Source organism: Sarcophilus harrisii, chromosome 2 (assembly GCF_902635505.1).
Source record: "Sarcophilus harrisii chromosome 2, mSarHar1.11, whole genome shotgun sequence".
Classification (NCBI taxonomy): Eukaryota; Metazoa; Chordata; class Mammalia; order Dasyuromorphia; family Dasyuridae; genus Sarcophilus; species Sarcophilus harrisii.
The window spans coordinates 286,163,108-286,190,016 of NC_045427.1; the positions used below are offsets into that span (position 1 = coordinate 286,163,108).

General features: G+C 35.3%; 1 protein-coding gene across 3 annotated transcripts in view; it reads right to left on the minus strand.

The window, feature by feature from the left end:
• TDP1 (tyrosyl-DNA phosphodiesterase 1) overlaps positions 1–26,909 on the minus strand; it is a 156,956-nt gene that overhangs the window by 126,919 nt on the left and 3,128 nt on the right. The window contains exons 1-6 of one of the 3 annotated variants that reach the window (XM_031952364.1): positions 26,551–26,671; positions 19,061–19,210; positions 17,048–17,619; positions 14,373–14,416; positions 10,542–10,597; positions 7,353–7,449 (exon numbers count right to left, since the gene is read on the minus strand). In XM_031952364.1, coding sequence (XP_031808224.1) covers positions 7,353–7,449; positions 10,542–10,597; positions 14,373–14,416; positions 17,048–17,615 — 765 coding nt within the window. In that variant the 5' untranslated portion in view covers positions 17,616–17,619; positions 19,061–19,210; positions 26,551–26,671. Of the gene's footprint in view, positions 1–7,352; positions 7,450–10,541; positions 10,598–14,372; positions 14,417–17,047; positions 17,623–19,060; positions 19,211–26,550; positions 26,672–26,909 lie in introns of those variants that run through there. The other 2 variants (XM_012547405.3, XM_031952363.1) reach the window with 2 other exon arrangements.

Below are 26,909 nucleotides of genomic sequence, written 5' to 3' on the forward strand. Positions count from 1 at the left end.
GGAAACAATTCTAATCTGCTCCTTTTACACCCAATTCCTTGCCAAGAGGCACTTAGCAAATGTGTATTGGATAAATGAGTGACCACAATAGTCTCATCCTGATCCTGGTTGCAATACTAAATTGAGGTAAATTCCTAGTAAGTTCCTTTACACTTACATAACAATGAATCCCTGTCTTCACCCCCATTCCCATATTTTGGGAGCTTCTAGTTTGCTTTTCATTTTTCTCAGTTTTAGCTTAATGGAAACAATTCTAATCTGCTCTTACTCTCTGGGTTTCTGATGACAATGGCAAGGAGTATTTTGGGAAGGTTATAAGAAAAAGGTAATAGACAAGTTCTGGTTACTGCAGGGTGGTGCACAGAGCAGATGACTGAAGGCAATTCTATTACTGTGGGCAGGTGAGAGACTATTATATTAGGCTGAAGAAGAGGGATGAGGATCTTTGAAGCAAAGTGTAACAACGCAAATTAGCTTGGTTACATCTGACATGAAACTTTGCAGTGTGTTTTCAATGGCTCATTGTGATTTTTTCTCCCTTATCCTTTTGAAACTACAGGGTCTGTAGGCTGGAAAATCAATGATAGTAAGTGAGTTGGGACTTTGATATCTGTAGTGAATGAAAGTTTCAGAAACTAAAGAACAATAATGAGAAAGGAAAAAAATAGGTTTTACAGGACAGAATCCCACTGCAAATCTCATTCAGTTAACAGAAGGGATATAGGCAGATAAAGAATTCACTCATGATTTACTGGTGCCATACATTGATCAGTATGAATACACCAAAAATAAAGGCTACCCAAGCCAGCTCAAATGATCATTATCACCAGAGCTATCAGTGGCAAGCAATAAATAATAAAGGAAAAGAATCATTAATTTAAATACCCTTTTTAAACACTTTAACCTTGTTTTTCTCACAAACACACAAAACGTTCAAAGATAGGTATGTCCAACCTTGTTGCTCATGTATTATTATTAACAATTAACATTTTCATAGTGCTTATATATAGGCACTGTGCTAAGAGTTTAACAATTATTATCTCACTTGAGGTATATCCCAAACTGTTTTAAAATACTGCCTAAATTCTAACAGATACATGATGGAAAGTGCCACTTACATCCAAAAAGCAAACTATGGAGACCAAATGTAAATCAAAGCACATACATAATATTTTCATTTTTTGTTATTGTTTGTTTTTCCTTTCTTATGTTTTTTCCCCTTTTCATCTGATTTTTTTTTTTGCATAGCATGATGAATATGTCTGTGTTGAGTTTAATAATTATTACCTTACTCAAGGTATATCCCAAATTCTTTTAAAATACTGCTCTAAATTCCAAGACTACTGATGGAAAGTGCCACCTACATCCAGAGAGCAAAGTATGGATTCCGAATGTGAATCAAAGCATAATATTTTCACCTTGTTATTGTTTGCTTGTTTCTTATGTTTTTTTTTTTTTCCCTTTTGATCTGATTGGGTTTTTTGCACAGCATGACGGATATGGAAATGTTTGCAAGAACTTCATATTGTTGTCTTGGACATGGGGGAGAAAAGAGGGAGAAAAATTTGGAAAACAAGGTTATGCAAAGGTGAACGTTGAAAACTATCTTTGCATGTGTTTGGAAAAATAAAATACTATTAAAATTTTTAAAAATATAAAAAATAAAATACTAGCCTAGCAGGTAGAAGGGGGAAGTAAAATCATATAGCCAATCAGATTCAGAATTGGAAAATACCTTAGAAGTGTTAACATGGGCTCTTTAATGACCGTACCATAGGTTAAAAAGTTCCTTCTTCACAGGGCAGCAGGACAATGAGGTTACACAACAACCAGCTAATTAGAAGGATTTCTGAGATTCAGAGCTGCCTGATATACCAGGGCTCCTTTGGGAGTGAACTGAATTTGGAGATGCCTGTAGCTGCCAGGAGGCACAGAACCAGCCCTGATGAGCTCAAGGACAACCTCAAGTAAATGTTGCAGATTTGAGAACCCAGGGGTGTCTGCCTGGGTTATTATGTCTACAGAAATCTTCTCCAAATTCCCCAAAGTCTCTAAATGCTCTAATATCTCACTCCTTTTCCACTCCCCTTGAGCAGCTGAGAACTCTCTCCATGCTCCCTTGTAGAATCTTCTCTCTCCTACAAGCCCTTTCCCTGACAATTAATGCTTTTAACTGGTATATCAGACTCGCTTTTATTTCAAGTACCTTTATACAGTGGACACTTGAGGACAACCCTGTCATTGAAAAGTGATGAGAAAGTGTTAGGACCTATAACAGGCTACACTGCTGTAAGAGTCTGAAGTGAGATCTGAACATAGCTCTTGTCTCCAAGTACAGAGCCCTTACTCCATACTGCCTCTTAACAAGAACAAATTGGGGGGGAGGGAGGGAGAATTAGGTAAATGGTTTCCCCCCCAATAATGGATTCTCTGCTTCTATGAATATAAACAACAGTAACATGGGTGAAAATAATAATAGCAATAGCAATCATTTATATAGAGCTTTATATGTGCCAGTCACTATACTAAATGCTTTACAAATATAATCTCATTTAGTCTCCCCAATAACCTTGGGTGCACCTAATTTATTGATGAGGAAACTGAGGCAAATAGATGAAGTGACTTTCTCAGAATCAGAGAACTAGTAAATACCTAAAATTAAATAAGAACTCAGATTTTTCTGACTCCAGGTCCAGGGTGGACCATCTAGTGTACCAGAGTGTATTATCTAGTGCCCAGAAATATAGCTGATTACTTTTATAACAATATAATTTAACCTCTTCTCAAATGATTTAATATATATGTGTATGTACATATACACAAATATGTGTGTGTGTATATATATATATATACACACATATATATATATACACACATATACACACAGATGTAAAATTAACATATTCATAATAAAGAAAAAATAACCCTTCATTATGATTATGAATGAACTAGTGAAAAAGCATTTATGAAATATTAGGTGAGTATTATTCTGAAGGAAACAGAATAAAAAAAAAATAAGCCTGTTCTTGCTTGCAAGGTATTCAGATTATAATAGGGAGACAAAATACAAAGAAGGTTTTATCAGCAAGTAGCAAAAATTCCATGGTCCTTAAAATTCAGCAGCAAAAGTAGATGGCAATCCATCTTCTTTCATGTAATTTTCCCTGATAAAGAAATTTCTCTTATGGGCTTTTGGTAACTCTGGTTGCAGAAGCAGTTTCCAGGCCCATCTCTCCCTGGACTAATGGTAACTGAAGATAGAACTAAAATAGCAATATTTAAAATGTGACTATTATAAATACTCAAATTATCATATATGAAGAAAGATGCTATCTATAATTCAGAGGAAAAAAGTTAGTATTAGTCTATATAGAATAATCTGACATCTCTATGTGTGCATGTGTGTATACATTTGTATATATATTGTACACACACACATACCCTATTCATGTCTAATAATAGCTACCTCTAGGTTGGGATTACATGACAATTTCATTTTACATATACATATATATATGTATATATATAAAAGAAATAATATGTTGCACAAAATAGATTTGCAATGACAAATATAATCATATTTCCATTAAACTGTTATGAAAATGCTTGCTTTATTCCATATTTTTTTAAAAGGTATTCTGTCTACATTGTTATTAAGGGGGGGGGGGAAGCAACTAAAATTGAATTGGTGATTTGTGGGAATGTTGCTATTCCGAGGGTATCTGGGCTTATCTGCTCATCAATGGCAAGTAGGCAGTAATTGGTGTGGGCGAGAAGGAGGAAGGCAAGCTATATTCAGTGGTGATCATATTTGAGAAGAAATACTCAAGATAAGCAAGAGGAAGGTAACCAGATTGGCCAAGATTTCCAGAAATCATGTCATATGAAGAAAGCCAGAATATTAAGCCTCTTAATCTCTACAACTTGTGTCCTCATACACAAAAGGAGGGTGCTGAAGCAGATCTTTGAATTCCTGTCCAGGCAGCCCACGACCTGATGATTCCATGATGCACAGGCCAGGAGAGTAATAAAACATTTTCCTCCTTGAATCATACCTCCTTGGAAGAACTGAAAACATACAGATCTCTCAAAGGGTCTCTGAAAACATCTACATAAAATCCCTGAAGCTTGGGACAGCGTACCCTCTCTCCTGGAAATAGTAACCTACTTTAACAGAATTAAAAGTCAAGCATTAGGCTGGGAAAATGAGCAGACAACAGAAAAAGATTCTGACCATAGAAAGTTACTATATTGACCAAGAAGATGAAAACATAAATTCAGAAGATGACAAGGTCAAAGCTCCTACATCCAAAGCCTCCAAGAAAAATAAGAATTGGGCTTAGGCCATGGAAGACAAGAAAAGGAATTTTGAAAATCAAGTAAGAAGAAAAAGAGATAGATAAAAAAATTGGGAAGAGAAGTGAGAGGGGTGCACAAAAGGAAAAGAATGCCTTAAAAAAGCAAAATTGGCCAAATGAGAAAGGAGCTACAAAAAGGAAAATAATTCCTTAAAAATTAGAATTAAGCAAATGGAAGCTAAAGGCTTTATGAGAAGTCAAGAAACCATAAACAACCAAAAGAATGAAAAAAATAAAAAAACAATGTGAAATATTCATTGGAAAAACAACTGACCTAGAAAATAGATTTAGGACAGATCATTTAAAAATTGTTAGTCTACTTGAAAGCCAATATCAAAAAAAGTGCTTAGACATCATCTTTCAAGAAATTATCAAGGAAAACTGTCTCGATATTCTAGAACCAGAAGGTAAAATAATAATAAAAAGGATTCACCAATCACCTTCTGAAAGAGACCCTAAGATGAAAACTCTCAGAAAAGTCTCTGAAACTCCCAAATAAAAGAGAAAATATTGCAAGTATCCAGAAAAAAAAAAAAAAAACTATTCAAGTAGTAGAGCAAGTCAGGATAACACAAGATTTAGCAGCTTCTACGTTAAAAAAAAAAAAAAAAATGGAGGATTTAGAATATGCTATTCTAAAGGATAATGAAGCTAGGATTATAACCAAGAATCACCTACTCAGCAAAACTGGGTATAATTCAGGGGGGAAAAATGGACATTCAATGAAATAGAGTACTTTTGAGCATTCCTGATGAAAAGATCAGAGCTGAATATAAACTCTGACTTTCAAATACAAATTAAGGGAAAACATAAAAAGGTAATCAAGAAAGGGAAATCAGAAGGAAATTAATAAGATTAATCTGTTTACATTCCTACATGGGAGGATAATACTTAGAACTCAGAACTTTTTCAATTCTAGGAGAGTTAGAAGGAACATACATAAACTGAGAGCATAGGCATGAGCTGAATATGAAGGGATAATATCTTAAAAAAAAAAAAAAAAAGATAATAAAATTTAAGTATGAGAGAAGAATGTACCAGAAGAAAGAAAAAAGGAGAGATGGTATGGTATAAATTATCTGCCATAAAAGAAGAAAAAACTTTTATAGTCAAGGGGGAGAGGGGATGAAAGAGGGAATGAGTGAATCTTAGCTAATCAGAAATAGACCAAAGAAGGAACAACATGCATACTCAATTAGGCATAGAAATCTCTTACCTTGCAGGAAAGTAGGAGATGGGGATCAAAGAAAAGGGAACCTGATAGAAGGGAGAATACATTGCAAAGGGGAGAAAGGGTAGTCAGAAATAAAACACGTTTGAGGAGGCAAAGGGTGAAAGAATAGAGAGAATAGAATAAATGGAGGAGGAAATACAGTTAGTAATAGTGGAATGGAATTTAAAAATGGAAAAGAATTTGGAAGCAAGTTTTTCTGATAAATGCCTTATTTTCAAATATATAGGAAACTGAATAAAATTTATTAAAAAAAAAAAGCCATTCCCCAATTGATAAATGACCAAACGATATGAACAGTTTTCAAATGAACTAACTCATTCATTCTCTCTCTCTCTGTGTGTATATATATATATATATATATATATATATATATATACACACACACACACACACACACACACACACATATATATATATATATATATATAAAATCCATATGAAAAAAATACTCTAAATGGAGAAATGCAAATTAAAACAATTCTGATGTATGCCTCATACCTATATGGCTAATAGAACAGAAAAGGAAAATGACAGATGTTGAAGAAAATGTGGGGAAAATAAGATATTAATTCATGATTGGTGGTATGTGAACTGATCCAAAGATTCTGTAGAACAATTTGGAACTATGCCAAAAGTATTCATAAGGCCATGGATACTCTTTGATCTAACAATATCACTACTAGGCATGTTTCCCAAAAAAGATTTAAAAAAAAAAAAAAAAAAAAAAAAAAAGGAAAAGGACTTCCATGTATAAAAATATTTATAGCATCTCTTCTCTGAGGGCAAAGAATTAGAAATTGAGGGGATGCCTATCAATTGAAGAACAGCTGAATAAATTGTGGTTATGTGATTATGACGGAATATTATTTTTCTATAAGAAATGATGAGCAGGATGCTCTCAGAAAAACATGGAAATACTTCCATGACCTGATGTAATGTGAAATGTACTGTGTATAAAGTAATAGCAATATTGTAAGATGATCAGCCATGAATGACTTGGCATTCTCAACAATAAAATGAATCAGGACAACTCTGAAGGACTTGTGATGGAAAATGCTCTCTCAAAGAAAAAAACAATTATATCCAAATGCAGATTGAAGCATTTTTTAGAATTTACTTTCATTGAAGATTTTTTTCAGTGGGGGAAAGAAGGGTGAAATTATGGGGGTTTTTTGGTTTTGTTTTTGTTTTTACACAATATGATTTTTATGGAAATGTTTGCGCTTATGTCTTATCAATGGGGGATGGAAGAGAAAGGGAGAAAACCTGAAACTCAAAGTTTTAAAAATAAAATGTTTTTTAAATTAATTACATGTAACTGAGGGAAAATATAAATTAATTTTGTTTTTTTTAAGTAAGCTCCCCGTCATTCCATACGTTCAAAGTGAAAATGAGAGGATGAGATCTATCAAGCATGGATTTGAGGATGGTTCCTTAACAGCAGGGGACAATGAATTTTTTTAAAAATGTTCTGGTTTCTATATTTCAAAATAATTATTTTCTTCCACAACCTTTTGTATTTCATTTGATGCATTTAAGAAGCATTACTTTGAGAAGGAATACATACAGGCTTCAACCAGATACCCAAAGAGGTCCATAATACAAGCCAAAAGTGAAAAGTTCTCTGGTAGAGGCTATTCCTGTAGGGTGGTGAAAAAGTTAGACAAACAACAAGGTCATCCCTAAGTCACTTTCCAGTTCTCGGGTTCTAGCATTCAAGGTTTTAAGTATATTAAAAAAAAAAAAAAAAAGCAAATTACCTGGCAAAGGGAGATGTTTTCATAAGGCTTTGCTTTCTCTTGTAATCTAGCTTTAGCTTCTCTTTTGTCCCCATGCACAAGCAAGATGGGCTTTTTCCTGGAATGAGATCAGAAATATCTGATATTAATCCCCTGAAATGGAACTGGTTGTACCAAAATCAAAGAATATGTCATGCTTACAGGACTGCACTTCTGGTCTGTGTCTCTTCCTCTTTGAGACACCACTGCATTTAAACAGAGGCCTTCTTTAAGAGTTCAAAAATTCAATGAACTTATTGGTAGGGATACTCAATGTCCTAAGAAAGATTGCAACCCCCTAGATGCCTCAGTAAAATCTAAGGGTTTTTTTATCTTAGATCTGTAATTTATTTTGATTTTTAATAAGCGCTTTTTATTTGCAAAATACACATAAAGATAGTTTTCAGACTTCATCCCTGAAAAACCTTGTGTTCCAAATTTTTCTCCCTATACCCCTCTCGCCTAGACAGAGAAGTAATCCAATATAAGTATAAACATAGTTTTTAAAAAATAGTTTAACTACATTTCAATATAACTTTTCTTTTTAATTCTATGTATTTTATTTTATCCATTCTTCTCAGAAGTAAGTTTCTAGGCTTACCCAGATTGCCTAAGGAGTACAGGTTAAAAAAAAAAAAGTTAAGGACGTTGGTAGATGGTCTTCATTATTTCCTGTGGCCAGAAAAACTCAGCACCTGACGGCCAATCTTCTAGTGATGGATCTCTACACAGATCCTTGGATGGCACATAATCCATCATCTACCAGAGCTGGGAAGGACCAGACAGAACTTACACCTACCTATCTTCAAGGACGCAGGACTACCTGTCATGACTTTGAGACTGATGATAAAACACATTTCCCAACTCTTGCCAGAAAGATGGCTTAATCTGGAGAGACATACATAAACTGATGCTAAGCAAAGGGCACAACCAGGAGAACACTGTATACAGTAACAAGATTAAATGATGATCATCTGTGATGGACTTGGCTCTTTTCAACAATGAGGTGATTCAAGGCAATTCCAATAGATTTGTGATTGAAAGAGCCATCTGTATCCAGAGAGAAAACTATGGAGACTGAATATAGAACAAAAAGTAGAATTTTCACCTTTTTTTGTTGATTGTTTTTTCTTTTCTCTTATCTTTTTTTCTCTTTTGACCCGATTTTCCTTGCATAGCATGACAGATATGAAAATATGGTTTAACCTATATCAGATTGCTTGTTGTTTATGGGGAAAGGTGAGGTGGAAAAAGGGAGAAAAATCTGTAACATAATGTTTTCCAAAGGTGAATGTTGAAAACTATCTTTGCATGTATTTTGAAAAAATAGATTATTAAAAATAATTGCATCACTATAATAAAAATATATTATGCTCAAAAAAATAAATAAATACTGTAGTGATTTGCCATTTCTTTCTCCAAATCCTTTTACAGTTGAGGATATGGAAGCAAACAGGATTACGTGACTTGCCCAGGGTCACACAAGTAGTGACTGAGGCGAATTTGAATTCTGGCTTCCTGACTCCAGGTGCGGTGTTCTACCCACTACATCATCTGGTTGCCCCAATCATTATATCTGATATATATGGCATACATAATAATCAGTTCATGGTGGGGGGGGGGGGGGCGGATCCTTGAATCCCAGATCCTATGGCTGACACATAGCCTGGTTGGCTTTATGAAATCACTTTAAATACCTAATATTCCAGGGTTAATTCTCTAAGATAGCTTTCTTACACTGATAGGGATCTGATATAGTTTTCTTATCACAAGTTCCTTAATTCAAAGGAGCACATATGCAAACATAGACAAGATTCAAATACTCATTTTTACACAGAATGCAAATCTGTCCCTTCTGTTTTATAAACTAAGCAATACATTTAACACAGCATGGTGAGAACATAAGACTAAGAAACAGGAGGCTTGGGCTTAAAGGCCCAATCTAGTTACAAATTCATCATTTGTAAACTAAGGTTGATAAACCTGCATTGGACATAGCTGTTATAAGGACCAAGTAACATATACATGTATGATATGTATGTATATACATGGAACACAATTTTAGAGCATTATGTAAATGTCAAAAATTATTACTGTTCCTGTCATGATCAATATTTTACTGGAGGAATTGGAGATTGCTTACATTAACTATTCAAAAGTAGGATGAATGTTCTTCTTCTGGTCATAAAGGGCTCTCTGTCATTTTGAAGGTCTTAAGGAAGACTGGATGACCAACCACTAGTTTAATATGAAATCAAAGAGCTTCTCAATCAATTATGATTTGGACTAGATGGTCTCAGAGTATTTTTAGTTATGAGATTCTGAGCATCAGAAAATGATTTTTCTACCTATATAAAAACATCAAATCCAGTTGGCCTATAGTTCTTAACTAACTCCCTGCCAATCATTTTTAATCTGCTTTCCTCGGTCCCAGTTGCTATGAAATCCTATCATATGCCAAAGCCAGGCTTCCAAAGGTCTGTGTCCTTGAGTAATACGCTAATGATATATTCTGCATCATATTCTAGGATGTGAAAGATTCAAAGATGAGAAGGGGAAACCTAAAAATGGCACTATGCTCTATGAATAGGTGTGAAATCCCTAAATAAAAAAAAAAGATAGTGATCAAAGCAAAGAATTTAAAAGACAGAAAAACACTAAAAATGTATCAAGCTGGATGTGTTTAAGAAGCTTTTAAGTTTAGAATAGAAAAACATATTTAAGGACACATCTTCCTGAATATTCTTTCAAACCAAAAAAATATATCACTTTCTGACATCTGTATTGGAATTTGTCCCTATCTATTTCTGGGATGACCACAAAGGAAGAAGACATTGTGGGCACTCCCAGCTACCCCATTTATTACCCCTTAGGTGAGAAAAGCCACAAGTCCTATCTAGGCGAACATCCTATCTGAAGGAGCTAAATTTCTAATGTTCCCTTGGGCTACAAAATCTTTCAATTATTAACATAATATTTCAAATATTAACATTATTAACAATTATTAACAAAATCTGTAGAAGGAATGAAGTGAATAATAAAATTTGTCTTTCAAAGCTCTTTATTTTGTTGCTTCTGAAAGTATTAAAAAAAAAAAAGCTGAATGGGATTTATATTGACAGACATATGAGGTTTTAAAATCATTAGGCTACATAATTTCATGAGACTTACCTGAACTCTAGTGGGTACTGTCTTACAAGCCAGTCTACTTCAAAGCAGTAGTTAAACTGAGGGGGAGACAAGAAAAATAATATTTCAGCTACCAATACTTTATTCAAGTTGTTTGTACAGAGTAGTTTGGCTATCAACACGAACTAAAACTGTTAACTACATACATTTTGTCTACAGTCTGTTGAGTACTATGGACTATATATTACATACTTATTGGCTAACTTATAATCATTGAAATTACTGAACTGATTAATTTATAATCACTGAAATATTGAAAATATATAATATATATCATATTATCATGAAATTGAAATCATTAGTGTAATATGAGTAAAAGAATTCATGAGACTCACATTTAAAAGCAATTTTATTTGCATCACTACAATTCCTAGACAAGTCACTTTCTTTGGAATTCATATTTCCTTTCCATAAATAGAAGTGACAAGTATTGGCTCAAATTTAAGAGGAAATTTTACATAATTATAGCTCTAACTGCTCCTGAGTCACTTATAACAAAGAGTAAATAAGACTTTTTAATACTGATTCAGAAGATCAGAAATCCTGATAGGAGCAAAACTCATCAATTTTTTTTTTTTCTCCTCACAAATACAGATTGATTCAAATTCATAAACATGATACCTGGGGATGGTCATTGACAGATATAGAGGTAGACAGCATAGACCTACCAATTTATGTGAGCTAGCTAATAAGGTAAAAATTGTGTTAAGCATCCTAGTCTGAGTCACAGGTCAAAACCAAATGAATATGTTCATCTGGAACTGGAAAGAAAAGGCAATTCATCAAGAAGTTGGTCAAATGCATCACTCTTTAGGCAAATTTTAAAAAAAAAAATCTTCAAACCTAGTCCAAAGATCTAAAAAACAAGGCTCATTTCCTAAGAGCATTTAATGGTGCCTGGCACATAGTAGGTACTTAATAAATGTTTACTGATTGATTAACCTACATCTAAAGACCTATAAGCCAGCAGAAGCTGGTTCCCACTCTCACTAGGCCTGACTCGCAAAATTCTGCTGAGCACACAAAATTTACTCTGGTCCTTACCTACACTTGACATTATAATATCTCCCTCTACTTGTTTTTGCAACTCCCTTTTTTCTGCTCAATGTCTCTTTTAAGGATATATAAGCAGGCACTTACAACATTCTCTGTTCTATTTGAGTGCAGATTCCCATTTCTGTGGCCATTTTGGCTTTTCAGGGCTGTGTTTATTTTTCTGCATGACAAAAATGCAATTCTTGTGTAATGTAATTGTACTTGTGTACAATGTAATTGTGATTTATAGCATCAGAAAATGAAGCTAAGTTCATAGGTGAAATCTGGCAACATTAACTTATCTATAATGCTTTCAGTTTTACAAAGTTATTTCCCACTTTACAAAAGAAAAGACAAACAACAAACTGAGGCTTAGGAGAGAGAGTATTTTTTCTCAGGGTCAGAATAGCTATTAAAAGCCTAAGCTAAGGCATCAAATAACCAAAAAAAAAAAAAAAATAATAATAATCAGCTAATAGAGCCTGGAACAAACTATATGAAGTTCTCTGATATACAAACAAATACATTTACCCAAAGGAGATGGAGGAAGATGAATGGAATGGAAATTTATCATCTGATAGGGGACATGAAAATTTGGCAGATTTTGTTTACTTGTTTTAAAACTGACTATAATTTACATAAACTGATGCTGAGTGAAGTGTGCAGAACCAAGAGAACATTGTATATAGCTATAGCAAGATTATGAGTTGATCAACTGTGATGGACCAGGTTCTTTTCAATAATGAAGTGATTTGGGACAATTCCAATAGATCTGTGATGGAGAGAGCCATCTGCATCCAGAGAGAAGACCATGGTGACTGAATGAGGATCACAATATAGTATTTTCATCTTTTTGTGGTTGTTTGCTTTTTTTTTTCCCCCTCTCATTTTTTTCCCTTTCTGATCTGATTTTTATTGTTCAGATGATAATGATGGAAATAGGTATAGAAGAATTACACATGTTTAACATACACTGGATAACTTACTATATAGGGGAGGAGAGTATGAGGAAGGGAGAAAATACAAAGTTCTGTATAATGTTGAAAAATATCTTTGCATGTATTTTGAAAATAAAAAGTTATTGTTTAAAAAAAAAGTGATTATAGCTCTACTTCTCATTACTCTTCTCTTGCTACTACTTCTATGTCAGCAACAAGTCAAGAGTCAGTTACCTGATCTCTCAGTCTACATTTACTCACCAATGAAATGGGGCTATGTAATTGTCAATGCCTCCTGAAGGAAATAATTTTTTTTAATTAAAGCTTTTTATTTACAAAACATATGCACAGACAATTTTTTCAACATTGACCCTTGCAAACCATCTGTTCCAACTTTTCCCCTCCTTCTCCCCACTCCTCCCCTAGATGGCAGATAGTCCAATACACATTAAATATGTTAAGTATATGTTAAATTCAACATATTTATACTGTTATCTTGTTGCACAAGAAAAACCACATCTAGATAGAAAGATAAAAACCTGAGAAGGAAAACAAAAATGCAAGCAAACAATAATAAAAAAAGTGAAAATGCTATGTTGTGGTCCATACTCAATTCCCACAGTTCTTTCTCCAGGTGTGGATGGCTCTCTTCATCACTGAACAAATGAAACTGGTCTGAACCCTCTCATTATTGAAGAGAGCCACGTTCATCAGAATAGATCGTCGCATAGCCTTGTTGTTGCCGTCTATAATCATCTCCTGGTTCCACTCACTTCACTCAGCATCAGTTCATGTAAGTCTCTCCAGGCTTCTCTGAAATCATCCTGCTGGTCATTTCTTATAGAACAATACTATTCCATAACATCATATATCATCATTTATTCAGCCATTCTCCAACTGATGGGAATCTACTCAGTTTCCAGTTTCTTGCCACTACAAAAAGGGTTGCCACAGACATTTTTGCACAGGTGGGTGGAGGAAATAATTTCTTAAGTCACACTAATGAGTGATTGTAAACTTTCATGTGTCATCTAAATGAGAACTGAGGTTAATTCTGGGAATGAAAACTAAGGAATCATCAAAGTATAAACCACATATATTTATGTATAATTTATGTACAACATCCCAAGTAAAACTAAGTCAGCTACTATATAGTTTGTCAATCATAAAGTAGAGCTTTAATTCCTATTCCCAATTCCTGGCTACTCTTACTTCTGGGCAACTAGGTGACAGTAGATGGAGCACTGTGCCTGGAATCAGGACATCAAATCCTGCCTCTGACACTTACTAGCTGTGTGACACTGAGTAATTCACTTGATTGCTGTTTGCCTCAGTTTCCTCTTCATCCTCAAACTCCCAGAGTTGTTGTAAAAATGAAATGAAATAATTGTAAAATACTCAGCATTGTGTTGGCACATAGTAAATCCTATTTTATAATAAGGACCCACTTTTTAATAATTTATTATTATTATTATTATTTTATTATTATTACTTAATTAATATAATTATTATAATAATAAATTAAAATAATTACTGATAAATTAGTAAAATAATTAATTTAATTATTTTAATTGTTATAATATTATAATATTTTATAATAAGTCACCACTAAGGTGACTGGTTAGAGCTGTGTGCCTAGAATCACAATTTTGAGCCTGAGTTCAAATCCAGCTTCAACAGGGGAGCAAAGGTGACACTGTGCCACTTAAATCTGTTGCCTCAGTTTCCTCATCTGTAAAATAACAATAATAACAGCACCTCTCTCCCAGTGTTGCTCTAAGGATCAAACCTCAAAAATATTTGCTATTTGAATTCTAGTTCAAAAAAATAATAAACTCACCTGAGCTGAAGACAAGAGAGTCCCAAAAAGAGGAGATAAAATATCTATTGAGAAAATACATACATGATCCAAATTTACAAAGACTTATTTATGACACAATAAACTTGTAACAGATTATCAGTCGTACTTATTAAATATTGTATCAAAATCAATATAATAGTATCACAATCAAAAAAATAATTGATTTAAAAGACTAAAATGAAGAATTTTCATAAAAGGCAAGAATATAACACTTCATAATTAGGTTTTCTCTCCTTTTCAGTCACTTTTCCTAATACATAGGTCTAACCTCACCAGTTCCTTTCTCAAAAACCTTCACTGGCTCCCTACTACCTTTTACACTGACAATTCCAGGAAGGTAAGGAATGCATCATTTTGCACATTTGTTATCTGAAGGCCTAACTCAGTGGCTAGTACTTAATAAATGTTTGATAAATTGTCTACAAGTTAAAATACAAATGTTGTACTTTGGCATCCACAGTTAAGAAGCAGATCTATCTTTCCAACTTTATCTCTCATACCCCTTTAGTATTTATTCTATTTTCTAGACAAACTGATCAATTCACTATTTTCCAATTTTTTTCTGACCTTTCTCATTTCTATATTTTTGGCCCATGTCTAATAAGCAATCATCCTAAGGAACATGTTGGAAATTCTTCTCTTCCTTCAAGGCCCAGTTCAGTTGCTATTTCCTCTATGAAGTGGTTACCCCGACTCCTCAGGACCCCACCTACAATTTCTTCCTTTACAAACTTTACACATTACTTTATCTGAACTTCTCTTATACATTATAAATTGCATTAGTCTTATTTGTTTTGTGCCCTAGACTGTTAAATTCCTTGAGAACAAAGACTATGTTGTCTTTTATCTTGATGACTTTATCATTTCATAAATAATAGGATTTTAATAAACTGACCTGAATTTTATTCTTTCCTATGTGCAATATAATAATGACAATAACAATAATGATGATATATGTTGGTGTGAATAATGAATCTCTTAAAGTGAACTCATTTGATTTAATACTGCATAATGACCATATTTTACATAATTATAACTTCAAATTCATATGACCCACTGTTCCATAGCTTCCATTTTCACACTGATTGGGACCTATCTGTAACATCTACTTTCTAAAGTTGCTTTGAGGATAAAATGAGGTATATGTGTACAATATCTGGCAAACCTTAAAACGCTATGTATACTGTAACTATTATTATAACTACTGATATTATGTATTTTATATATTGTATATTATTTGTTATATTTATACAAAATATATTTTATATATTTTTCATATTATCTTATAGAATAGTAAACAAACAAAAGCATAATGTATATCTTTAATCATTTGGCACAGTAACCTTTTAAGCAAAATGCTTAACTGGAAAGTCAGTTTGGGAGAAACTCTCAATGCAAAATTGAATGCATTAGCAAAATTACTAGTTTGGGAGTCAGAGAACACAGATTCAAGTCTTGGACTCAGTAACCACTCAGGACCACTACTAAGTATCTGGGGTCAGATTTGAACACAGGAAGAGATCTTTCCCTGACTCCAAGTGTGATATTCTATCCCCTATCCACATAGCTTTCCCTTAAGTCAGAACTAGACTGAAATCCTTGTTCTGTCATTTCCTGTCTATATAATCTTGGGGGAAAAAAATCAATTAGTCTCTCTAGATCAGAGTTCCTCAGCTATAAATGAAACGGCTGAATTAGAAAGCTTTTGAGGCTTCTTCCAGGTTTCAATGTGTGATCATCTGGAACACAGGAATTACAAGGTAGCCAATTGTAATGGGCTGAGGTTTGAGTTGATGCACTTAGGTCCCAAGTACGTGAGGCTAAATAGTAATTGGGCTATACTCTATTAATATACATGATTGGATAAAGAATGGTCCCTGCCCACTCTCCCTGCAAGTCCTGATGTGTTGTAGAGGAAATGACGATTTTGGTGGGTGGAGGCAGAGAGAGGAAGAGGAAGAGACGGGTTCCTTTCTCCTAGCGGCTGGTCCTGTGGCTGCGGGTCTAGCTAGCTTCTTGACTCAGCTGTACACATTGCTATCGCCGATTCTCTTCCACCTCTGATCCTTCTTCACTGAGAATAAAGACTGACGATTTTCCCCTAACCTGAACTCCGGACTCCTGCTGATTTTAAAAATACATGGTCTTCACAGCCAATGACAACACAAGCATACTCTCTTCAATGTCTACCACAGTGAACATTAATATATTAAAAGCATTAATACATTATCACAATACCTTGCCATAATGTAACTGTGCTTAAAGTATAAATGATATATTGCTGGGGGTTTTTGTTATAGCGCCCTTGCTCTGATAATGTTGTTTCTTAAAGTGTCTTCTCATAATCAACAATAAGCTTAATTGGAATATAAGCTGGTAATAATGTTGCTGCTAATATTTTATGTGAATAAAAAGTTATCAAATTCTAGTTAATTACCCTATTATGATTAAGTATTAAGTAAGCTCAGGAAACAAGGAGCTGATTGATGATATGAGAAATCTCTCTTTGCCTCAGGATTTCTACTTAAAACTCCTCTTGTAAATTCGCTGTGTGTGTGTGTGTGTGTGTGTGTGTGTGTGTGTTTGTGTGTGTAGTTTTTCCTGCAAGAATCCCAGGTACTACTCACTACTATAAGCACACCCAAACCTCTTACCTTTAATGTGGAGTGCTCCTGAGTTATACTTGGGCAAAATTCCTGAGACTTTGGTGAGATAAAATCTGAATAGATTCTTCTCATCTAACAGATTCCAAGACTCTTGGGCTTCATCGAAAGTGACATCATCCTCTTCTGTCTTTGGGAAGATGGGAGGCTGATTATCTCTAGTTCTATGTTCAGATGGTTCTTTTGGAGAGGGACATCTTTCCTCCTTAACTGGATGCCTTGATGGGCCTTTTGGGTGGGACTCCTCATCACTACTTGACAAGGACCAGCCTAAATCTTCCTGGGAACTCTTCTGCTTTTTGGGGAGCGAGATTTGGGAAGTCGAACTTTTACTGTCAAATTTCACTGGTGATAATTTCCTGCGGTGAGCAGCTTTCCGGGCATCAGAACACGTGTATCCAGGATCATTCAGCACATCTCGCCCAAAATTAGGCAGAGAAGAGGTAGAAGGTTTCTCAAAGCATGTCTTCTTTTCATCAAGTGAAGATGGCTTTTCATCACTTTCACTTTCATCACTGCTGGAAACAGTCCATTTTCCATAACTACTTTCCTGAGTCATATTTCTGCTAAATAAAAAAGCAACATTTTTTTGTATTCAGCTATAGGTTATTTTTTTAAGAAAACTCCTGATCTCAACCCCCCAAACCAAAAGCGCTCCTAAAGCAATTATTGTAACAACTAGGTCCCAACAAACACAAATAGTAAATCCTGTGAAGTTGTCACAAGTATCTGAAATCAAACTATTAGAAATTATCATTATATGACAGCTAGGTAGTACAGTGGATAGGGCACCAGCCCTGAAGTCAGGAGGACTTGAGTTCAAATCTGGCCTCAGACAATTACTAGCTGTGTGACCCTAGGCGGAGGAGGAGAAGAAGAAAGAAGAAGGAAGAAGGAAGAAGAAGAAATAAAGAAACTATTATTATATAAAATATAGTAACTAGAGTTCTTGACCAACAGAAATATTCAATGCAGATTCAAATAAATGATGAAATCACTGTCTAAGATTCATTATTCTCACTAAGGAGGGCCTAGGAAAAAGACAGCAAACAAGCATTTAATGTCTCTATTATGTACCAGGATATCTCATTTGATCCTCATAATAATCCTGGGAAATATATGTTATAGTATATGTTATAGACTAATTGTTAAGATCGTATATTTTAAGATCAGCACGAGACAGGAATTCAGGTTAGGGGAAAATCGTCAGTCTTTATTCTCAGTGAAGAAGGATCGGAGGTGGAAGAGAATCAGCGATAGCAATGTGTGCAGCTGAGTCAAGAAGCTAGCTCGACCAGCAGCCACACAACCAGCAGCTCGGAGTCTCGAACTCAGTCCAATCTCTCCCAGCTTGTCTTCTTCCCTCCCTCTCTGCCTCCACCCACCAAAATCGTCATTTCCTATACAACACATCAGGACTTGCAAGGAGAGTGGGCAGGGACCATTCTTAATCCAATCATGTATATTAATAGAGTATAGCCCAATTACTATCTAGCCTCATGTACTTGGGACCTCAGTGCATCAGCTCAAACCTCAGCCCATTACAACTAATAGCATATACATTTTATAGTTGAGGAACCTGAGTTCCTCAAAGATAAAGAGTGGTTTGCCTAAAGGAGCTAGGAAGTGACTGACTGAGGCCATATTTGAACTCAGGTCTCTCACCATATCATCCAACTACCAAGCTATATAGACCACTCCTGCTAAGCTTCTATTTGATTTAACAAATATTTATCAGGTTCTTTTAACATGCAAAGCCCCTGCTAGGTGCTAGAGATATAATAGCTATAAACAAAGACCTCACTCTCAAGTTCTTTATAACATAAAGATAACATTACTTAGTCAGCTAACAATCAATAAGCATTTATTGAATCACCTACTACATGTCAGGCTCTGAACTAAGCAGGGAAGATACAAAGAATGGCAATAAACAAAGAAACAAACAAAACTGGTCTTTACTCTAAGAGCTCCCAGTTATGAGAGAAAGCAGGAGAATATACTTACTTGGTTAGAACTGCCTTCTATTTTGAACTATCTTTTTACATCCCACAAGGATGAGATTTAGAAGACTGGGTTGGTCTAGTCCTCCCTTTTTGTCACGTATCTTGCTATGAGACCTCAGGCAAGTCTAACTCTGGATCTCAGTTTCTTCATCTGTAAAATGGGAGAGTTAAAAAAAACCTTTCTTTCAGTACATTCAAAATTTATGTGCCTAAAATTCCCACTCCACTAACCCTTTTCTGTCTTCATTTCCTCCCTTCTTGGCTTTAATTCTAACATCTGAACACAACCCTCCACCCTTATATTTTGTGCACTAATGTGCATTTCCACCATCCCAATTCTCAGACCCTGAAAACTGCTAGAACACTTAGAACATTGCCTGCCACAAAGTGCCTATTGACTTGATAAAAACCATTTAGAATGAATGACAGCATGATAAATGTGGAAATATGTTTAGAAGATTTGCACATGTTTGACCTATATTGGATTGCTTACTGTTCAGGAGATGAGGTGGGGGAGGGAGGAAGAAAAGTTTGGAATATAAGGTTTTGCAAGGGTGAATGCTGAAAACTCTATTTGCATATAATTTGAAAAAAAACTATTATCATAAAAAAATTTAGACTATCAGCTACAAATTCTTCCTAGCTACCTTGAACCAGGGATAGCTGCTAGCTAGTACAGTGGATACAGTGCTGAGCCTGGAGGTAGGGAGACCTACCAGCTACGTAACCCTGGGCAATTCACTTAACCTATTTGCCTCGGTTTCCTCATCTGCAAAATGAGCCAAAGAAATGGCAAACTGCTGCAGTGTCTTTGCCAAGAAAACCCCAAATAGGAGCATGAAGTCTAGGACACAACTAAAATGGCTCAACAACAATCTGGAACCAAAACCTCACTACTACCTGGTAATCCTTTTTTCATCTCAAATATTCTTTACAACATCTGCTCTAAACTTTTTCCTCTCTCTTTTAGTTCATTAGATCACCAGGCCATCCCCTTTCTCTCAGCAAAAGACCCTGCTTCCTCCTAACTGGAAAAAAATAAATGATCCTTCATTGCCACACTCCAGTAACTCCAGTTTCATGCATCTTTCCTTCTGTTTCTTTGCATTAATCTCAGATCAAAAATTAATCCTTTTCTTCTACTTATGTCTCATCTCATATCCTGCTTAATAAATGTTTGTTGAAGTTGATCCAAGTCTCTATCTTACTGTTAGACTGCTACCTCTTTGAGGGGAGGGGTGTGGTTATTTTGTAAGACCTCTGATATATAGAGAGAGTTTTACACAGAATTAAGAGCTAGGAGAACAAGATTCCTTGATTATTTCCCCATACAATTTTCTAGGCCAGAAACTAAGGTTATTTGCAACTTATAAAGTTTTAATCTTTAATCCTTTTTTAAAGTATTTTTACATGAAAAACAGTTTATGAACTAAAACTCATTTTAAAATACCTTAAATTCTTATTGTTTTATAGCATAACAGACACTTTAATTAACAGATCAATGCACATTTAATCTAAGAGGATCATCTCATAAGAGAAAAAGATGAAATTAAAGGTGCTTTTCAATTTTGCTTTGAAAGCTGGATTTCATCTGAAGATCATAAGTTTATTTTTTTAATCTTTCACTTTATTTTTCCATTATTATTCCAATTTCCATAATCTTCCATTGAATTTTCCAATTTAAGGAGAGAAAAAAGGCAAACAAAATGCTTGTAACAAATTTGCAAAATCAAGCAAAACAAATTATCACCATTCATGGTTAAAAAAAAAAATGGCCTCATATCAAATTGTTTGTCTTTTTAATGAGGGAGAAGGAAAGAGAAAGAATTTGTTTCTCAATTTTTTTTAAATGAATGCAAAAGAAATTCTACATGTAATTGGAAAAAATGTCTAAAGTAAAAAAAGGTCAGCTCTATCTAAGATGGTTCCATTGTAATTTAATTCTCTAGTTACTTGATTAGGTTCTAAAACTGTTTTTTTTTTTAACCATTTCTAATATATAATTTTAAAATATGTCCACATTTCCTTAAATTCTGTTCATATTCAAAACATACTTGAAGTTTTCTTTGATATGTATTATATATAACATAAGCTATGATATACTTATGTATTGTATATGTTTATATATTATAACATTTACATATAATGTAATTATGACATATTTATATTTATATATATTGTTTATATAAATTTATACATAACATATAGCATATGTGTGTGTGTGTGTGTATATATATACACACACACATACAATTTTATCTCACTACTACACAAGCTGATACAGTTATTATTTGCTTTTTTACAACTGAACAAACTGAGTCAGAGGCAAAGGGACTTATCAAGAGTCACACACAAGCGATTAAGAATCTGAGGCTAAATTTGACTTTAGGCTCAGCACTCTATCCACTGCACCAGGTATCTAGCTCCTTCTAATTCAATTATATTGAAATACAGCAAAATATTAAGAAGGAAAGGTTTACAGAAGAGTCTGAAACTCCTAACAGAAATTTGCTCTTTCCTTGAATTATTTAAAAACATAGCTAAGAAAGGATTCACAAACTTCACTAGACTGTCAAAGGGGTCTGGGACCCACAAAAAAACAACAACAAAAAGCCTGGGGCTGTAGCCTATTCACTATTGCCTAAAACATACAAAGCATCTAATTATTCCTTTAGAAATCATCACTATAAAATCCTACTTTTTAAACTGTGGTTTTAGACGCCCATATGGGGGTCTTGTAACTGAAATTATAATTTATTATCAATAAACATTTGATTTGTACATCTATTTCATACACCTGTATAGCTGAGGTCACATAAAAATTTCTTAGGTAAAAAGTGGTCAGGAGTAGAAAAGTTTCAGAAGCCCTGCCCTAACATATGTCAATCAAAAGTCTGGCTCTCTTTAGAATTCAAAACAATGTTAGCCGGACCCAATTGGAAGTATGAAGCTATTAGCAGCTACTTATACAGATGGTGCGATTGAAAGGCACCTTGTTGGGAAATCAAATTAGTCACAGACTCACAGAATCTAAGTAAGAGGCCTCACAAGGCAAGTCAAATTTGTAACCAAACACCAACCTTCCCTGTTTAATACCATGCTTCAGAGAGGATTGCCTATCCTTCTACAAAGATACCCAGGACAAAGCAAACGCCCTTTATTTCTTGAGGGAGCTATGCTGTTTCTATTTTGATGACTTTCACACACAATCATAAGGGTTCCCCCATAACGGCTCTATTCTTAGTATAAAAAACTGCAAATGATAGTATTTTTAAATAACCAAATGAAGCATTTTTATATTTAAAATGTGTTCTTTTTAAGCAGATAGATAGGTCTGTGTGTATATGCTGCCTGCTGGGTTTTCTAAAGGTTTCCAAGTTATCATTTAAAATATGCAACACTTTTCTTGACCAAATGTAAATACTATGAAAACAAATGAAAATGCCATCCTTCATCAAAGGATTACCAGCAGGGAGCACAATTATGAAAAGAAACAAAACTTGTAAACACAGGTGTTTCACTGATGATACAACTCCCTCCTCAAACTCCCTCTTAAAAGCAGAAGGATTTGATATTCTTCGGCTGTTTAAAAAAAAAAAAAAAAAAAAAAAAAAAAAAAAAGTCCAGATGTTGTTTATTAAATCAATCAGAATAAACAACTTGTAATCATTAACACTGCCAAGCAACCTCCTTCTTTAGAAAATTAGGATCTGTCAAAGAATTATTTCCATATAAAACATTCAAACTCATACTTAAATCGCACTATCAGCCTGGGTCATTCAAGAGGAACTTATATGCCTGAAAAGGAAAATTTGAAAGGTACCAAGTACTTGTTCCAAGCAAACCAGGATCAGAATTTTGATTTACTCTAGGCTTACAGAGCTGAGCAAACATTCATTTGAGCATCTTCTATGGACCCGTCATTACGAAAATCTCATTCTAAAAGTTGTTCACTTTGTGTCCAACTCTTCATGACCCAATTTGGGGTTTTCCTGGCAAAGATACAGGAGCAGTATACCATTTCCTTCTCCAGTTTATTTTAAAGAGGAGGAAACTGAGGCAAACAGGGTTAAGTGACTTTTTCAGGGTCACACAGCTAGGAAGTGTCTGAGACTGAATTTGAATTCGGGAAGAGGAGTATTTTTGACTCCAGATTTGACTCTCCATTCCTAATAGGTAGCCTTACCTGCAATATTCTTCTTCTTCTTCTTCTTTTTTTTTTTACTTTGCCTATTATTTTTTAAAGTTTTTTTATTTTCAAATTATATGCAGTTTTCAACATTCTTGCAAAACATTTGTGTTGCAATTTTTTCTCTTTCCCGTCCCCCACATCTCTCTCCCCTAAAATTCCATTATATGTTAAATATGTACAATTCTTCTATATCTCCACAATTATCATGCTGCACAAGAAAAACAAGATTAAAAAGGGAAAAAGTAAGAAAAAACAGAATGCAAGCAAACAACAACAACAACAACAAAATGAAAATACTATGTTATGATCCACACTCAGCCCCCATAGTCCTCCTTAGGTGCAGATGGCTCTCTCCATCACAAGACCATTGGAATTCTGCCATATTATTCGAAGAATACTTACCCCCAAGAATAACTTCTATTTATACTACACTATAAACCATAGACTACATACATGCACTACACTATAAACTATAAGCAGGGTGAACCAGAATCTTTATGCAATGGGAACGTTTAATAGTTAAAACTAAGAACTATATAAGTATGTATCTATTTATGGAATTATCTATATGTGTTCACCTCCATTAAAATTTGGGTGTCAGAGGGCAAGAAGCATATTTTTGCTTTTCTTTTATCACATTTCAAAATAGTAAATTTGGCACAGTCCTAAGGACTAGAGATACAAAAAAAAAAGGATAAAAACAAGGCTTTGCCCTCAAGGAGTTTACAATTTAAAGAATGGGAGGGAGGGAGAATCAGCATGCAAAGGACCATGTATAATTGAGATATATACAGGATAAATTGTAGATAATCAAAGGGGGGAAAAAGACTTAATGCTTTTTGATTAATTAAAATTTTGGTTTGTTTGAAGGCATGAGTGACCCTGAGGTTTACAAGCAGGCTCTACCAAGCTGAAATAAATAAGATTGTGCAGTGGACAGAGCACCAGGGGCTGGAATCCAGAAGATCTGAATTCAAATCCAGCCTCAGATATTTATTGGCTCTGTAACCTTAGGTAAAGTCACAGCCATGTTAGCCTCATTTTTGCCAAACAAAATGAGCTGAAGAAGGAAATGGCAAAACACTCCAATATCTTTGCCAAGAAAACCCTAAATGGGATCACAGAGTCAGACAGGACTGAAGTTATTGAAAACCATCAACATAGGACCCAACTTAAAAGGATTTTAGGGAAGACTTCAAAAAGAAAAATGTTCAAAATGCTTTGAAAGCCTTGAGTCAGGTATCCAAAGTTATCATAGATCTTTTAAAAGTATAAAACAAAAGGCCAGGTATTCTACGAGGACCACATTTCCTCCTTTTTAATATCAATCTGTTAGCAAATAAAACCCAAACGCTTGGTTTTCATCAATAAGAACAAAGGCATTTCCCTTTCATATTTATAAAAGCTGTAGAGAAAAGTTTATAAAGCACTCTTAATGTTAGGCAGAAAAAACAAAGTATTCTGAAAACATGTTATTAATAACAGTTTATAAAATTTGCAAAGCACTGCACAAATATAATTTCATTTTATCCTCAAAACTTCTAGGATTTAGGTACTCTTATTTTTCTAATTTTACATACATGATAATATAAAAATGTGAGTTCTTTGACAGCAGGGTCTAGGTTGGTTTATTTTGTTTTGTTTTAGGTTTTTTAGCCTTTCTTTTAACTCTCAAAGCGTACCTCAGTACCTGATAGCGGGCATCTAGATGCCCACAAAGAATGAGGCCCAGTGAACAAATTCCTGAAACCCAAGTCTAGTATCTACTATAGTAACACCTACATTTGTTGGAAAAGACGATCAACTAACCCCCTTATTTCACTAGTGAGAAAACTGATGTCTAGAGGAATGGAAACAACCTACCTAATAGACTCCTTAAGAATATCTCAGCTCCCCGGTCTCAAACAGCCCCATTCCTGCAAATTTGAACCCCTCAACTTTGATGGGCAATATATATATTTACATATTTATATAGAGTTTATGATGTGCCCAGGCCCTGTGCAAAGCGATTCACAATTATTACCTCATTTGATCCTCACAACAATCCTTGGGGATAGGGATGGGGTAGTTATCTCAATTATACATACAGTTAAGGAAATTGGAAAGGTGGTAGGCATCCAAGGTGAGATTGAACTTGTAGCTTCCCAATTCCAAGTCCAATGCTCTCCATTTGAGCCACACTAATAACAACTAATACACAGCATCTACTATGTGCCAGGCACCCCGTGAGCTTTACAAATACTATTATCAACCCCTATTATCTATTATCATTACAAACTATCATTATATACAGCTAAAGAAACTGATGCAAACAGGGATTACAGTTATTTTTTCCAAGTCCCACATCTAGGAATAACAACAACAAATAATAATTAGCACTTATTTAGTTATGTTCCAGGAATTGTGCTAAGTGTTTTATAAATATTATCTTATTTGACCATCACAACAGTGGAAAGTAAGTACTATTATCACCCCTTTCTGTCTTATCATTATACACTATCATCATTTACCGCTAAGGAAACTGAGACCAATAGGAGTTAAATGACTTTTTCAAAGTCCCACAGCTAGGAATCATAACAATAAATTTTGGGGTCCTCAAACTTTTTAAATAGGGCGCCAGTTCACCGTCCCTCAGACTGTTGGAGGCCGGACTATAGCAAAAATAAATACTTTGTTTTGTGGGCCTTTAAATAAAGAAACTTCATAGCCCTGGGGGAGGGGGATAATCGTCCTCAGCTGCCGCATCTGGCCCGCGGGCCGTAGTTTGAGGACCCCTTAGGCACTAAGCTAAGGGTTTTATAAATGTTTTATTTGACCCTCTAGACAACCCGGGATAACATTTAAAGATATTTATCTATTCATAACATTTATACCCGCCAGGCACTGTGCTAAGCGCTTTACAAATAATATCTTATTTAACCCTATCACCCCTGGGAGGTGGTTATTATGCCCATTTTACCAAAGTGGAAACTGAGGCAAAAAGACTGGATCCTAAGTCCAGCAGGGGTCCTCCCGATCCAGGGCCCGGAGAGCGGATTTAAGGCCGCTTTCTCCTAACACTTCTCCAGTCCGGCTAAGAGAAGGGGTGCTGGGAAACGCGCCCCGGGGTTCCCCAGAGCCCCGCGCTCGCCCTTTGCGGCAAGCGAACCTGGAGCGTGCCCCGCGTGCCCCACGCTCACTTCGGCAAGCGGCACGCACGCATTCAGGTTCTTCCCGCGCCCCCTCTCCCGCCCTGCACCCCCATTCCGAAACCCAGCCAGCGCGCGCGCGCCCCACAGCTGCGGCCCAGCTCCCCGCACCTTCCGCAGCCGCGGCGGGGCTTTGCCTCCCTGGAGTTCAAACGCAGCCCCTCTCCGAGGACTCCGCTGATCCGGCCCCTTCCCTTTCCGGGAGAAGCTCTCGCTAGGTCCTAAAAACCTCCGCGCAGGTGCTCTGGAGTTTTTAGGGCCGGCACGGACCGAGGACCCCGGACTCAGCTAAACCGGTGCGCACCCCCGGGCCGTGAGGCCGGGGGGAAATTGCCTAAGCCGCTTTTTCTAAGGCTCATCTCCTAACGGCTTTAGGACCCGTTATTCTACCCTCCTCATCTTATAAGGGTTTTTCCGGGGCTAGGGACACACAGGGAGAAAAACAGGAGAGGTTTTTCATTTCATTTTTA